At 37.7% G+C, this 15,764-nt stretch overlaps 1 protein-coding gene across 2 annotated transcripts in view; it reads left to right on the top strand.

The window, feature by feature from the left end:
• LOC126248447 (chloride channel protein 2) overlaps window positions 1-4,414 on the top strand; it is a 526,989-nt gene extending 522,575 nt beyond the window's left edge. For both annotated transcript variants that reach the window (XM_049949432.1, XM_049949431.1), the window contains exons 19-20: window positions 60-287; window positions 2,791-4,414. In XM_049949432.1, coding sequence (XP_049805389.1) covers window positions 60-287; window positions 2,791-3,003 — 441 coding nt within the window. In that variant the 3' untranslated portion in view covers window positions 3,004-4,414. The remainder of the gene's footprint in view (window positions 1-59; window positions 288-2,790) is intronic.
• The last annotated feature ends 11,350 nt before the right edge of the window (window positions 4,415-15,764 follow it).

A 15,764-nucleotide genomic window follows, 5' to 3' on the forward strand; every position in this document is an offset into this window, starting at 1 on the left:
TCAACAGAAATCATTTTATGTCTTAGCCAGGTGTGTCATGAATTATTGCACATTTACAGCCTCGAGAAAGGGTTATAGACATGTCTCCTGAGGACCAGAAACACTGGGAAGAAGAAGAAATGAGGAAAGCCACAAATTTTGAAAAGTGTCACATTGATCCAGCTCCATTTCAGCTGGTGGAAAGAACTTCCCTCCTCAAGGTCCACTCACTTTTCTCAATGGTTGGAATTAATCATGCCTATGTCACTGCCACTGGAAGACTGATAGGAGTAGTAGGACTGAAAGAGGTAAGTAAATGTTTCTGTGCAGTGAGTACAATTGTGTAGATGTTTTTGTTGTGTTAAAATTTGCGAACATCTATAGAAAAAAGCTTGGTTTGTATAGCACAATTTCACAATAATTTTTAAATATTAAGGAAGAACAAAGGGGCATTGACTGAGACAGAAGTGTTCTCAAACTGAACAAGATATGATTGAAAGTAGAACTGATTTAACGTACTACAACCAAACCAAGACGACTAAGCTATCTTGATAAACTGCTGTTAGATCCTGTGTTTAACGGGTTACTGGCCATCAGAATAGGGGGTAGTCTGTAGTTAGTATACCACTCTCCCAGCTGTTCTGTTAACTCTCCAAAACTGAAGTTTCTATTTTCTTAAAGTATCTTCTCTGATATCTTCATGAGGCTAAGTGTGCCACAACCATGCCCTCCCAGCAATAAGGCAGGCAATAAAATTTGACAAAAATGGGAACTGAACTCAGGTCCTCCATTTGGTAGTGATCCTCATGAATAATTAGCTGCACACATGTTAAGATCTTAACAGAACATTTGCAGGTCACTGGTTCAGTCATTCATGAAACATGAAATAGTGTGCATGCTCACCATACTTAACTCTTCTGGACTTTCAACTGTGGGTTGGAAATATTAAAACAAAAGATGTAAAAGGAAACAGCAGTACATCCCAAAGCATGAAAAGCCTTATAACCTGGGCCTGTGCTGCATAAAATTCAAATGAAATTCTACATGCAGTAACGACTGTCCAGAAAGTGTTACTGCATGTATCGGTGAGTAATGTCAACATTTTCACCGCTTAATGTGACTTTCATAATAATAAACACATGAACCACACCTGAGTGGCAAGTTTGATCACATTACTTACAGTAGGGCAGTCATTTTTGGCCCTCTCCCTTCTCTCATCATCGTCCAACACACACACACACACACACACACACACACACACACACACACACACACAAATACATACACACACACAAACACACATACATCTACACTTTTCAGATACATTTACAAACACAACTCTCATACTTTGTGAAGGAAGGGTGCCATTCTGGACAGAAAAACCTTTTTAATTAGGAGCTGAATTTGTCCTTTGTGTTCTCCCGGCCAACAATACCACAAGAGTTTACTTTATTATACAATCAAGTTCCACACATGCTATATCACCGAAGTCCTCTCTAAAGGCACTTTCCAATGCCTCAGAAAAAAAATTTAAGAGTATCATTTAAAAAAACAAAGGTAGTGACATAATTCAGCAGCATTAAACGTTAAAAGTCACAGGTATACGACAGAAAATTTGCCACATTGTTCACTATAACTTTGCAAAACCTGCACCTCAGTATATTTGCTCTGTCTAGATATATTTTGTGTACCCTCTATTATAATGCTAACATTAATAATACTATAACTTAATGTATTAATTTTAAAACTCCCTATAAAAATCCTCTGAAACTGAATATGAGGAGTTTCCCAACAGAAGGTTTTTCCAATTTCTTTATTAACATCCACTATATTACCCAAAAGACATTTATCTTGCTCTTACACGTTGTTGGATACATGCATACACGTGTGTTTAACTCCTTTCTATTGTAGTGTTAAATGCATGATGTTTTTCTGGAGCTAATTTTTATGTAGGTATTGCAAACATGACTTCCACAATTTTTTGAGAAAAGACAAATAGTGATGATGACAGAGAACATTAACGCTTATATATGAAGCAATTATCAAAGTATGAAATTTTATGAATAGTCTCTGTCAGAAGTTTTCGAAATAACACCAGATTTCCAGATTTAATTATCTTTCCCCTAGAAAGTTATTACTGTAAGTCCAGTGCAGTCCCACCTACCCCTCCTCCACCCCCCCCCCCCCCAACACACACACACACACACACACACACACACACACAAACATACACAAAGAATTGTGAATCAAAATACACAAGACAAAGCAATCTCTTGATATAATTGCGTAGGCTTTCGCGGCCAGAGTCAGTCAATATAAAAGTTTTCTGGGTATGGTACCGCATCATAATGTATAAAACTACTGCTGCTGGAGAAAAACCAACGTTTCAGCCACGGTTGCAGCAGCTGGACAAAACAACAGAAAAAAATGTTTTAAAGGGGACAGAAGAGTGGAGGAAACCAGCAGCAGTAGTTTTATACATTATAACGCAGTACCATACCCAGAAAACTTTTATGTCGAGAATCCTGTATTTGTACTAATGCAATATTAAACGACACAAACGTATAACAATTCCTTTCAGCAAAGATAAAGATTCAGATCAGAACAATGAGCACTTCCTCTTGAAACCAAATTGTACCAAACAGTTCAAAACATTTATTTGTGATGTTAGTATATTTCATAAATTCTTATGTGTTTTGAAAATTCTTTTCAATTTTTATTAAATGATAGCATGTTTAATTTTTTAGGCTGATGTACTCTAGTAGTGGTCACTTCCACTAATATTGTATTAATATTGATATAATTTTTCAGTTACGGAAAGCTATTGAAGATGCAAATGCTGGTAACTTGCCTGTGCAGCAGCAGCCAGCAGCAAACAGAAGCCTTCTAGAAGTACCAAAATTTAGTGAAGGGCAACCACTAAATGCTCCTACAGAGTCTGTGTCAAGCAACAATACTGTAGGAAGTGAAAGTGACTATGAAGACTCAAGAAATGAGCAGAATTCCAATACCTCAGTACATTAGTGGCTCTACACCTTCTCTTCATTTAAGTACAACAGGAAACATCCCAAAGCCAAATGCACATCAGAAAAACATTGAATGTGCAGCACTTGTGATTCAAATACTGATGTGACCTCATAAAGGGCATTTTAGATTACATTGTAGCTGAATGTACTATGGTTACATAGAAGATCATTTCCTCATAATTTTATTATGTGATATTTACTAATTTATTGTGCATTTTTCATATGACTATTGTCTCTGTTAGATCAAAAGTTATTCTTTGTGTAGCAAATATGATTGTATGAATGTTATAACATCTTGCACAGATGTAGAGTAGATAACCACGGCTCTGTGTGCAGGATAATAGTTGAAATAATTTATACTGAGAGGCTGTGCACTGTCTTGGTGGATCTTCAACAGAAATTACTAGGACAGTTTACCAAAAACAAAATACTTCTGAAAATACCTGTTAGGTTTTGAAAATCACTTTATGCTAAGTCTTTTTAACTGTTGCAGGCAACATAATTGTTTCGTGTGTTATGTGTGTAAGCTATTTGTTCTACATAAATGTGTGTGTGTGTGTGTGTGTGTGTGTGTGTGTGTGTGTGTCTTTGTCGTTGTATTTTTCTGTAGGCCTACATGTGAGTGACTGGTGGTGTTTATGAACACAGAAACTATTAATTAGTTTTCATATTTAAGCAATTGTACCAATGGGAGAAATCAGAAGAAGTTTTAGATATTTATAATAAATTTAAGACATACTTTATTTTTCATGTGTCATAATCCTTCTTTTATTAGAATGTAAGCAAATTTCATTCTTTCTCCTAATGTTGACGAGTTGTTTGGTTTCCTCCACTCTTCTGTCCCCTTTCAAATTTTTTTTTCTGTTGTTTTGTCCAGTTTCTTGAAACGTATCCTTCCCCAAACTTTTGAATATTTGCTATCTTTTGTATCACCTCCTTGAACTGTCGTATTATGTGGAAAGATTATGATTTTTTGGGAGCTATGGGGTTTCTTAGGAATGAATGATATTCACTAAATCCTCAAGTTACATTTTCTTCCTTCCTTTTTATATCACAGCTCTCCCTTGCTTCTTCAGCTGTTATCTCCAATGTACTTTTCTCTTTTATTTACAAGCCACCAAGGCTATATGTAGTAAGGCTGTGGAAACAATTGTCTTTCCTGTGTTGTTTGTGTCAATTTATGATAAGCAGCTGTGTGGTATGCTCTGTCATGCAAGCAGCATCCACTGTCACTAGTCTGAGTCTGAGCTAATTAATGACTTCTTGCAATGTTGTACATATATTGTCCATGGAAATTTCCCTGTAATAACATTTAATCAAGACTTAAAAATATTTTTAATTGTAATATATTCTGTCAGTATTACACAGTTACTGTGAGTCATAAATTATGTAGTGAAATAAAAATAAATATTGATGAATTTATTGATCTGAAATAATATTGTTTCTGTATCATTGCACTGCAATGATAATAAAACACCATCACATCTTGAATTGGTTGTTTTGGATTATTATGTAATTCCAAGAAGGTAATAATCAAAATAATTTTCATACACATATTCTGAAACATGTATGAAACCTTTAATACACATTTTGTAACTGATGTACTGTACAGTAATAGATATTATTGTAAACTGCTTAAAGCACTCCTCTCACAAATGCAGCAACGGAAAAATGACTGCCTACATGCCACTGTATGAGCCCTAATTTATCTTATCTTAATGGTCCTCATGTGAAATGTATTTTGGCAGCAGTGGAATTGTTCTGTAGTCAGCTTTAACTGCTGGTTCTCTAAATTTTCTCAATAGTGTTCCTTAAAATTGACATTGCTTCCCTCCAGATATTCCCATTCGAGTTCCTGAAGCATAATACTTGCATGTCGTTCAAACCTACCAGCAACAAATCTAGCAGCATTCCTCTGAATTTCGTCAATGTTTTGCTTTAGTCTGACCTGGTGCAGATCCCAAACACTTGAGTAGTACTCAAGAATGGGTCACACTAATTTCCAATATACTGTCTCTAGAGGTCTGCGCGGATGCAGATATCTGCGGTATTTGTTGCTTGGTGGATAAAATCGCGACCAGTGCAGATATCCGCGGGTCATCTGTGGATAATGAGCAATGCATCTGCCCAGTACGTATGTTGCAATGTTAGCTGAAAACTTCAAGTCTGTTGACATTCTTGGAATCTTGCAGGACCCGGGTAGATCGGATGTCTGTTGTCCTCAGCCCCTGGCTACGACCGACGTAGCTGTACCCAAGAGACCTGCGCCTAATCCGTTTCCACGACCGTGTCTTTTGTGTGGCCTGTGAAGTGCTCTCTGGGTGGCAAACCTGCCCACAGTCTACCAGACAGGTGCCCGTTGCAATTTTCCGCTGCCTTCAGCTACCTCTTTGTAGTGACCGAGTGACAACGTGCATCGTAGCAAATATCAGTGAGAGTTCTTTCTTCAAATGAACACCATATCGATGGATACAATCTCGTGTAAGGTGAAAAAAGGTGATTTTAGATTAGTGAAGGAAAACAAATTGAAATCGCTAATTTGGAAAAAATTCAGATACGTATTTGACGGCAACGAAAATATAAAAGATATAGTGGCTTGTTTTGCATGTAAAAAGTATATTCCTACACTGGACACAAAAGTGGAACTTCAAATTTGCTAAAACATACGTGTGAGGCTGGACAAAGTAGCATAATTACTTATTTAAATACCAAGAGAGACGTGAAAGTTCCTGAAGTTCCGCCGAATTTGAAGACAGCCATGACAGAAAACCTTATCAATCTTGTCAGCAATGACATTTTACCATTCGAAGTTGCGTGTGGATCTGGGTTTCTCGAGATGGCACAATTTCTTATTGATGTGGGGGCCAAGTACGGCGCAGTGAGTGCTAAGGAACTGCTACCTCATCCAACCACCATATCCAGAAATTTGAAGGAAACGGCCGATCGCCTGCGTGAAACTGTCTCTGTAGAAGTGAAGAATATATTCAGAGATATAGGTGGAGCACTAACTGTCGATTTATGGACTGATTCGTACCATAAAATAAACTATATGGGAGTGACTGCACATTATGTTAATTATGAAGAAGTGAAACTTGAGGATCGAGTGTTGTGCACCAGAAATTTTGGGAGTGAGATTAAAAAAAAAAAAAAACAGGAGAAAACATTAAACTTGAATTAATTAAGATACTATGGTTGTTCGATTTATTCAGTGCTGTGAATAACATCGTGTTCGTTACGGATAGAGGTCCAAATATTGTTGCCCACTTCGCCAATACAAGAGGCTCTCATGCTCAGCACACGACTCAAGGAGACGCGAATGATGAGAAGAGTGATGTGCAGCAACTAATAAATTCCTATCGAGCTATCACAACTTTCTTTAGAAGATCTGGTCTTCAGAATCGCCTTCAGAAGTCATTGAAAGGATACATAGACACACGATGTAACAGTAAATTGGATATGTAAGCGTCTATTAATTCACAATGGTTTGAAGTTCTGTCAATTTTGTCAGAGAAAAATCAAAATAATTTGATTGATTCTATAGACAAGAGGATGTTGGAAGATATAACCTTTCTGACACCATTTAAAATAGCTTCTTGTGATCTCGAAGCCTCCAAAACCCCTACTTTTCATTTATGTGTGTTGTGGAAGATAAAACTTCTCTCCTTCCTTAAAAAAAATGATGGCAACAGCCCATTTCTGATAGATATAAAGAGTACAGCTAAATCTATTTTAATCAGCAAATTGGACATAACAGTAACCCATAAACTTGCAACGTTTTTGAATCCAAAATATAAAAACCTAAAATTTCTTAGCAGTGCCGAAAAAGATGAAGTTGTAAAGGAAGCGAAAAATTATGTTGCGAGAAATTGTCCACAGTTAAAAGATAAGGAGGAAACAACATCTGGAATTCCTGAAAAATAAAAAAAAGTAAATAAATAAAAAAATTAAAAAAAACATAAGTCTGACGCACTTTTTAATGAATTTGAAGATTCCTCAGAAGATGAATCGACGAGAGATCTTGACTTTGCGTCAGATGAAATTCTCAGATACACGAATGATAAAGTCCAATTTTCGGAAGGCATCGTCCTGATAGCTTGGTGGCATGGACGTGAAAACGTCTATCCGCATCTTTCCAAACTCGCATACTTTGTGCACTGCATTCCAGCATCCAGCGCGCCATCTGAGAGAAGCTTCTGTACTGTGGGACAAATAATGCAGGACCGACGCACGTCTTTGAAGCCACAGACGATTGATGACATCATGTTCCTCCATAGTAATCTTCCAAAGTAAAAAGTTACTTGTACAGCTTCTCTTACTTCACTGTATTTTTTGGGCTTATCTGAATTAGTTACAATTTCTTTTTCATCAGATTCTTTCTTGTACAAAATTTGAATCAGAAGCAAGCAGAAGATGAAAATATTTAATCTGAAGCCTGTGAGTTTTTATTGTAATATTTATAGTAAAGAATTTCCTCGACATATTGTTAGTATTTTTACTATTCCCAACAAGAACACTTAAGTAGCATTAGGTAAAAGAAGGAAATAGTTAACAAGCAATTTGTTTTGTTGTAATTTTCATATTAAAGAGCTCAATTTTAAGTTTTTACTCTTCGCAACAAGAACATTCAACAGCTAACACGTCAATATTATTAAACTAGGTAATGATGATCTCATAAGTGCCTACCTAAATTTTAGCGTGCACTGCAGTAACATTTGCAGCCGCCGAGCATTGTCGCTCTTTAAATTTACCAGCCAATTAGTAAAGATAAGGGCTGAAATTGAACATTTTAACTGTAACTCGGTATTGCTTAACAGGGAACAGTGCCTAATATTTGAAGTTATGGGACAGTGGTTTTTATATAGACATCCTGAAATCGTTTGCAGTTCCATTAAACTCAGAAAAAAATTATTTTTTAACATTGAAAGTATTAACTGCAAAATCTACTGCAAATTTGGTCTTAGTAATTTAGACCAATTTTGAGGATGTTTTAAAGTGTGAAAAACTTTGTTTAGTTGAAAACGAAACAGACATTTTATTTATTGCTATGGCTTAATTCCATAAATCAGCCAAAAGGTGAGGTTCGAGATTTCAATCGTGTTTTTAGCTAAAGCTAAATGGGCTCCTAATTTCTATAACCACTGATTTTGTTGTCACTCTTCTGAAGACGAGTTATTTCTTCCAGACAATGTCAATTATTGCTGGTAGTTTAGCTTTTTCACAGGTGCGCCAGCGTTTTTCAGAGTAGGCCTAATACTGTAAATATTTTCACCTGGAAATGACGAGGACTGAACGCATAACCTATAATATAATCATCACATGAATGGCTTCAAAATTTGACTCATCCAAGTAGTGAGTACAAAAAAACTGTCGGTAAATTATGCAATGTGCTAGTAACAGTTTAAAACCATCATTTAATACTATTGCATTGAATTTTATTTTTTTAAATAGCATTTCCAATATCACGAGATCCGAGCCGCTACTGTGTGTGCTCCGGAGCGCCAATGCTTTCCTGTTTGGAATGGTCTGCTTTGGAGTAGGTATGGAGCATTTCCTGTGATTTAGGAAGTCAAAAGTAGTTAAGTTGTCGCAGAGTTGGCACCCTAACAATAATTATGGCATTACATACCATAATTCTAGGTACTACTGTCTATTACTATTAATTACTCATTCAAAACTTAAATATATGCGGATGCGGATAAGGAAGTTGCAGATGCGAATTAATTGCTGTGGATGCAGTTGTGGATTAGGACCTTGCGGATGCGGATTGCACTTTTCTTATCCGTGCAGACCTCTAACTGTCTCCTTTACAGATGGACCAAACTTTCCTAAAATTCGTCCAACTATTTGTCTTCTCTACTATCCCTACTACAATCCTTACATGCTTGTTCCATTTCATTTTTTTTTGCAACATTATGCCCACATATTTAATCAATGTGATTCTGTCAAGCAGCACACTATTAATAATGTATTTGAAAATTATGGATTTATCTTTCCTACTCATCTGCATTATCTTACACTTTTCTACATTTAGAGCTAGCTGCCATTCATCACACCAATTAGATATTTTGTGTAAGTCATCTTGTCTCCTCCTACACTCACTTCATGATGACACCCCAACATCATCAGCAAACAGATGCAGATTGTTGCTCATACTGTCCCCCGGACCATTTATGTGAATAGGAAATAACAGCAGACCTATCACACTTTCATACAGCACTCCTGAAGATACCCTTCTTTCCGATGAACACTAGCCATCAAGGACAATGTACTGTATTCTGTTACTTAAGAAGTCTTTGAGTCACTCACATATCTGCAGTGGGACAAGGTGTAAAATGCTTATTGAAAATCTAGGAATATGGAATGTGCCTGTTGCCCTTCATCCATGATTTGCAGGATACTGTGTGAGAAAAGGGCAAGCTAAGTTTCGCATTAACAATGCTTTCTAAAACCATGCTGATTCATGGACAGAAGTTTTTCCATCTCAAGGAGACTTATTATATTTGAACTGAGAATATGTTCAAGAATTCTGCAACAAACCAATGTTATGGGTACTGGTCTGCAAATGTTGTGGGTCTCTTCTTTTACCCATCCTATATACAGAAATCACCTGCACTTTTTCCAGTCACTTGGGACTTTGCACTGAACGTCCATTTACAAAAGGTGTTTGAAATTATGACCATTGGTATCAATGCAGTGCTGCAGTCTTCTCATAATGGATTGAATGGTATCCCTTACCACTTTGACACTTATCAAATCACATGCTCTGACAATTCTCTCTTGTATATCGTGCAAATAGTAAATATTCGCCGAATATGGTGTATTCATCTAATGTTACAGAGAATGCCAACGAAATTCATTGATTATACACTGAAACATGTCCATGTCATACATTTAAATATGTGTATGATAAGTTGAGAACAACTGGACCTTTAACGCATTGGAAACATATGTGGCACAGGAAAGTTACTAGCGAGAAAACGGAAATTGGTACTCTTGCCACTGTGGTTTGAGATTCTTGTGTTAGTTCACATCAAATTGAAAGCCAGAGTAGTGTTGTTCATGTTCTGCACCGCCATAAATATCACATCAGTCTCTACCAAGAATTAACTGGTACGGGTTGTATGCGTTGCATTGAATTCTGCCAGTGGGGTCAACTTCAGATTCAGAGGGATGACACATTTATTAATTTAATTTTATTTACTGATGTGGCTACATTCACAAACCATGGAAATGTTAACTTGTATAACATGCATTATTAGGCAACTGAAAATTCATATTGGCTGTGGCAAGTTGCACACCAAAAGCCGTGGTTGATGAATGTATGGTGTGGGAATTATAGGCACCTACTTCATTGAAGGAAATCTTAATGGTAGGAAGTACACCACATTCCTGCAAGAAACATTAGGTCTTTTATTGGAAGAAATACCTTTTGCAACAAGGAACAGAATGTGGTATCAACATGATGGGTGTCCAGAACATTTTTCTCTGATGGCTAGAAATGGGTTGCAGAGACAATTCCCAAATCGTTGGATTGGTTGCGGAGGATATGTGTCATTGCTGGCTAGTTTGCCAGACTTGACGCCTCTGGATTTTTTCTTGTGGGGATTCATAAAAGACACTGTTTATAAAGATGTTCCAAATACACCTGAAGATATATGAGAGAGAATTGTCAGAGCATGTGCTTCGATAAGTGCCGATGTGATAAGAAATACTACTCAATCCATGATGAGAAGATTGCAGCACTGCATTAATATCAATGGACCACATGGAACACCTTCTGTAAATGGACATTCATGCCACCTTTGTGACCTTCGTTGACCTTCAAACACCTTACTGTTACACATCATTGGATTTGTCCCAACAGCTGCTATCAGAAAATAAGTACCAAACTATAGCATCCTATTTAAAAAAACAAAGGTGACCTTCATATCTATGAAGTGATCCCACCTAACAACAAAACACAAACGTCATAATATGGCCCCTGTTGTCCCATGCAACTTTTGTCCCACAAACTTTTCAGCTCCTATCATACTTTCAGAGTTACTCTAGGTGGCAATAGTTAAGTGACTCACCCTGTATACACTTGAAAATAATTCTGACTTAGATGGCTCACGGTAGGTGAAAAACTTAAAAACTATTCTATTTGCAAGATGTACATGGAGCATATATATATAGGCAGGAGGCTACACATATATAGCATATAAATAAATATACAAACTTTTTATGTTTATGCTTTTTCAATATTCTTTTGTTTATTTTTTTTAACATTTTTCTTTCACACACATGATGTGTGTGTGTGTGTGTGTGTGTGTGTGTGTGTACATTTCTTTTTTTATCTTTTTTTCCACACATGGTCTATGTGTATGTATGTACTTGCATACATGGTACACATAAATATTTATACCACACACACACACACACACACACACACAAAATTACTTGCACTGTGATAAAAGGGTCATGCTACTTCTCTGCAGACTATCTCTCTCTCTCTCTCTCTCTCTCTCTCTCTCCCTCCCTCTCTCTCTCTCTCTCTCACTCTCACTCAATCAGAGTTCCCCACCCCTTCTCTCTTGCTGCAAGTAAGTAGTTTGAGTAGGGGAGAGTTTCAATCTCGTCATTACAAATGACCCTTTTATCGTCATTAGGTGAGAGGTCGATTTTAGACTGCAGCACAGTGTACGCCTCACCTCCTCTCAATCGAATACTGGTCTGCCATACCATAAGCGGCGGTTGCGGTGCAGCAAATAGTATTCGATAGAGACGGCAGCTCTTACGACACATGCTTATATCGGATATTTCCATGCACTTACGGCATCATCTTTTGGAGCAACCACGCCTTGGCAAAAAGTGATTTTATCGCTCAGAAGAGAGCTATATGCATAATGAGTGGTGTGCAACCATGGCATTCATGCAGGAATATGTTTCATTAATAAAAACCACTCTCTCTTCAACATCAGTAGTGAATGTCATGATCACAACACAAGGTCAAAAGAGGACTTTCATAAGAACAAGTCAAACTATACCCGTGTACAGAAAGGGGTAATTTATACAGGCATCAAAATTTACAATGCTCTGCCCAGTGCCTACAAAAGTCTTGCTCCTGAAACACCAAAGTTCAAGAGCAAACTGAAGGAATATGTAATGCAAAAGTCATTCTACTCAATTAGTGAATTTTTTAATGTATAGGAGCGAGTTTTTATCATTCAACTCAGTTAGCCATTCAATGTAAGCATAAATGTAAACTATTTGTTACTGCAGTGTTATACACTATGTGATCAAAAGTATCCAGACACTCCCAAAAGCATAAGTTTTTCATATTGGGTCCATTGTGTTTCCAGCTACTGCCAGGTACTCCATATCAATGACCTCAGTAGTCATTAGACATCATGAGAGAGCAGAATGGGGCGCTGCGTGGAACTCATGGACTTCGAACTTGGTCAGGTGATTGGGTGTCACTTGTGTCATACATCTTACGCAAGACTTCCACACTCCTAAACATCCCTAGGTCCACTGTTTCCAATGTGATAGTGAAGTGGAAATGTGAAGGGACCCGTACAGCACAAAAGCGTACAGGCAGACCTCATCTGTTGACTGACAGTGACTGCCGACAGTTGAAGAGGGTCATAATGTGTAATACGCAGATCTCTATCCAGACCATCACACAAATTCCAAACTGCATCAGGATCCACTGCAAGTAGTATGACTGTTAGGCAGGAGGTGAGAAAACTTGGATTTCATGGTCGAGCAGCTGCTCATAAGGCACACATCACGCTGTTAAATGCCAAACAATGCCTCGTTTGGTGTAAAGAGTGTAAAAGTTGGATGATAAAACAGTGGAAAAGCATGTGTGGAGTGATGAATCACAGTACAATTGTGGCAATCCGATGGCAGGGTGTGGGTATGGTGAATGCCTGGTGAATGTCATCTGCCAGCGTGTGTAGTGCCAACAGTAAAATTCGGAGGTTGTGGTGTTATGGTGTTGTATTTTTCATGGAGGTGGCTTGCACACTTTGTTGTTTTGCATGGCACTATCACAGCACAGGCCTACATCGATGTTTTAAGCACCTCCTTGCTTCCCACTGTTGAAGAGCAACTCAGGGATGGCAATTGCATCTTTCAACAGGATCAAGCACCTGTTCATAATGGAAGGCCTGTGGCAGAGTAGTTACACAACAACATCATTGTAATGGATTGCCCCGCACAGAGTCCTGACCTGAATCCTATAAAACGCCTTTAGGATGTTTTGGAATGCCGACTTCGTGCCAGGCCTCACCAACTGACATCGATACCCCTCCTCAGTGCAGCACTCTGTGAAGAATGGGCTGCCATCCCCCAAAAAACCTTCCAGCACCTGATTGAACATATGCCTGCAAGAGTGGAAGCTGTCATCAAGGCTAAGGGTGGGCCAGCACCATATCGAAATCGAGCATTACCGATGGAGGGCGCCACCAACTTGTCAGTCAATTTCAGCCAGGTGTCCGGATACTTTTTATCATATAGTGTATTATTGCTCAATACAACATTGTTAATCTGAAAGTGTTCACATAAGTATTGATTCTGATGTATGTAATACGTTTTTAATTCTTCTAGTTTTCCATATTGTTGCTATGAGTCTGGTCATGAATTAAGGGTACAGGGTACTTATAAATGGTGGAAAAACCGAAAATTTTTTGTGACTTTATTAAATTCTATAGTCTTTTCTGATTACATTGATATGTACATTACAGGCTTTCAAATGAAAAAGACCTATATATACCAAATTTTAAAGTTATGGTCGTATATGCCACTGCGCCCCCTTTATTTCTGTTACAGAAAAAAGTATTATTTCCAAAAGGACTGTGAACTTTCCGTTTCCAGTGATTATATGTATGATACATTGTATATGTTGGTAACAGTGCAGGTTTCTAGTGTCTGGAAATGATTAACTTTGCTAGTACTTGCTTTTGTTTTGCTAAAGCAGTTTGTTCACCTGTTACTGAATGTTTGTTGCCCAAGTGCTACATATATTTCTGGAAGTACATATGCTTTAGTGTACAATAAATACAAACCATGCCACCCATCAAGAAATTCAACAAGCGTTTCTAGGCCCTACAGTCTGGAACCACGCAACCACTACGGTCGCAGGTTCAAATCCTGCCTCGGGCATGGATGTGTGTGATGTACTTAGGTTAGTTAGGTTTAAGTAGTTCTAAGTTCTAGGGGACTGATGACCTCAGAAGTTATGTCCCATAGTTCTCAGAGCCATTTGGACCAAGAAATTTAATAAAAGGAAATTCCGTGGTAACCAGTTCACAAATAAAGCAAGTCACACTGTTGAATGTAACCTATGTATCAGTTCTTCAGGGAAGAAACTCCCACATGGCACACCTCCTGGTGATTCAAATTTTTATGTTAACAATGATGCTGTTTGTAGTGGATTTGTGATGTTTATGTGGGTGTCTTATCTTTTTTTATAAGGGAAGTGGTGACATGTAAACAAAGTGATTGTGTATGCTGTCTGGAAATAACTGAACAACAAAATACCAGGAAGGGTTTAGCATCAAAATTAGTTGCTATGTGTGGATCCTGTAATAAATCTACCTCAAAAATGACTTCGAACATTGTGCATAATTTGTATGATGTGAATTTGAAGTTAGTGTATGCAATGCATGCAATAGGAAATGGGAAAAAGGCTGCTCAAATGTTTTGTGGTTTGCTGGACCATCCTCCTCCTCCCAGTAGGTTCACAAGTACATAAAAATAGTTTTATGTGCCCTGATGGTTGTGTCTAAAGCATCTGTGAAACATGCAATGGAAGAAACTGTAAATATTAGTGGAACCATGGACAGTGCTGTTGCATTTGATGGGACATGACAATGTCGAGAACATCATTACTTGAATAGTGTTGTAAGTGCTAGTTTTCTGGAGAATGGAAAAGTTGTTGATATTGAGTGCTAATCTAAGTACTTTCACACCTGCCATGGTAACACTGAAGGACATATTGAACATCAGTGTCCTAAGAATTATGATGGTTACAGTGGAGGTATGGATTGTCATGGAGCTCAACAAATATTTCAGAGGTTGATGCCCATTTGTAACGTTAGATATACAAAGTACCTAGGCGATGGGGACTCTAAAGCTTTTAATAAAATTAATGAGTTCAATGTTTATGGTGATACGTTGGTAACAATACTGGAGTGTTGTGGACATGTGAAAAAGAGGATGGGTGCTAGATTCAGGAAGCTACGAAGAGAAATGAAAGGAAAGTTGCTGTCTGATGGAAAATCTCTTTCTGGCTGAGGCAGATTGACAGAAACTGAAATAGACCTTCTTCAGAGTTATTATGGACTGGCCATTGACGAACTGCACCTCTGAATGAAGTTACAGCAATGAGAAAAGCTGTATGGGCCACCTACTTTCATAAGTTGTCCACAGATGACCACCCTGTTCATGGACTTTGCCCTAAAGAAGCCGATTCTTGGTGTGGTTACCAAAAAGCAAAAGAAAGTGGTCAAATATACCATCATAAGCACCCTCTTCCTGAGCCTGTTATGAATGAAATAAAACCAATTTTTAGAGACCTGTTGTCCTTAGTAAATGTCTTCATGGGGGAACTCAAATTACAAATGAAAGTTTCAACCATTGCATATGGGAAAGATTACCCAAGAATGTTTTCATAGGATTAAATACATTAAAAGTTGGTGTACTAGATGCAGTGATATGTTTCAGTGATGGAGTGATAGAAAGGTTGGAGGTCCTGAGAAATTTAGGCATAAA

Source organism: Schistocerca nitens, chromosome 3 (genome assembly GCF_023898315.1).
Source record: "Schistocerca nitens isolate TAMUIC-IGC-003100 chromosome 3, iqSchNite1.1, whole genome shotgun sequence".
NCBI lineage: Eukaryota > Metazoa > Arthropoda > Insecta > Orthoptera > Acrididae > Schistocerca > Schistocerca nitens.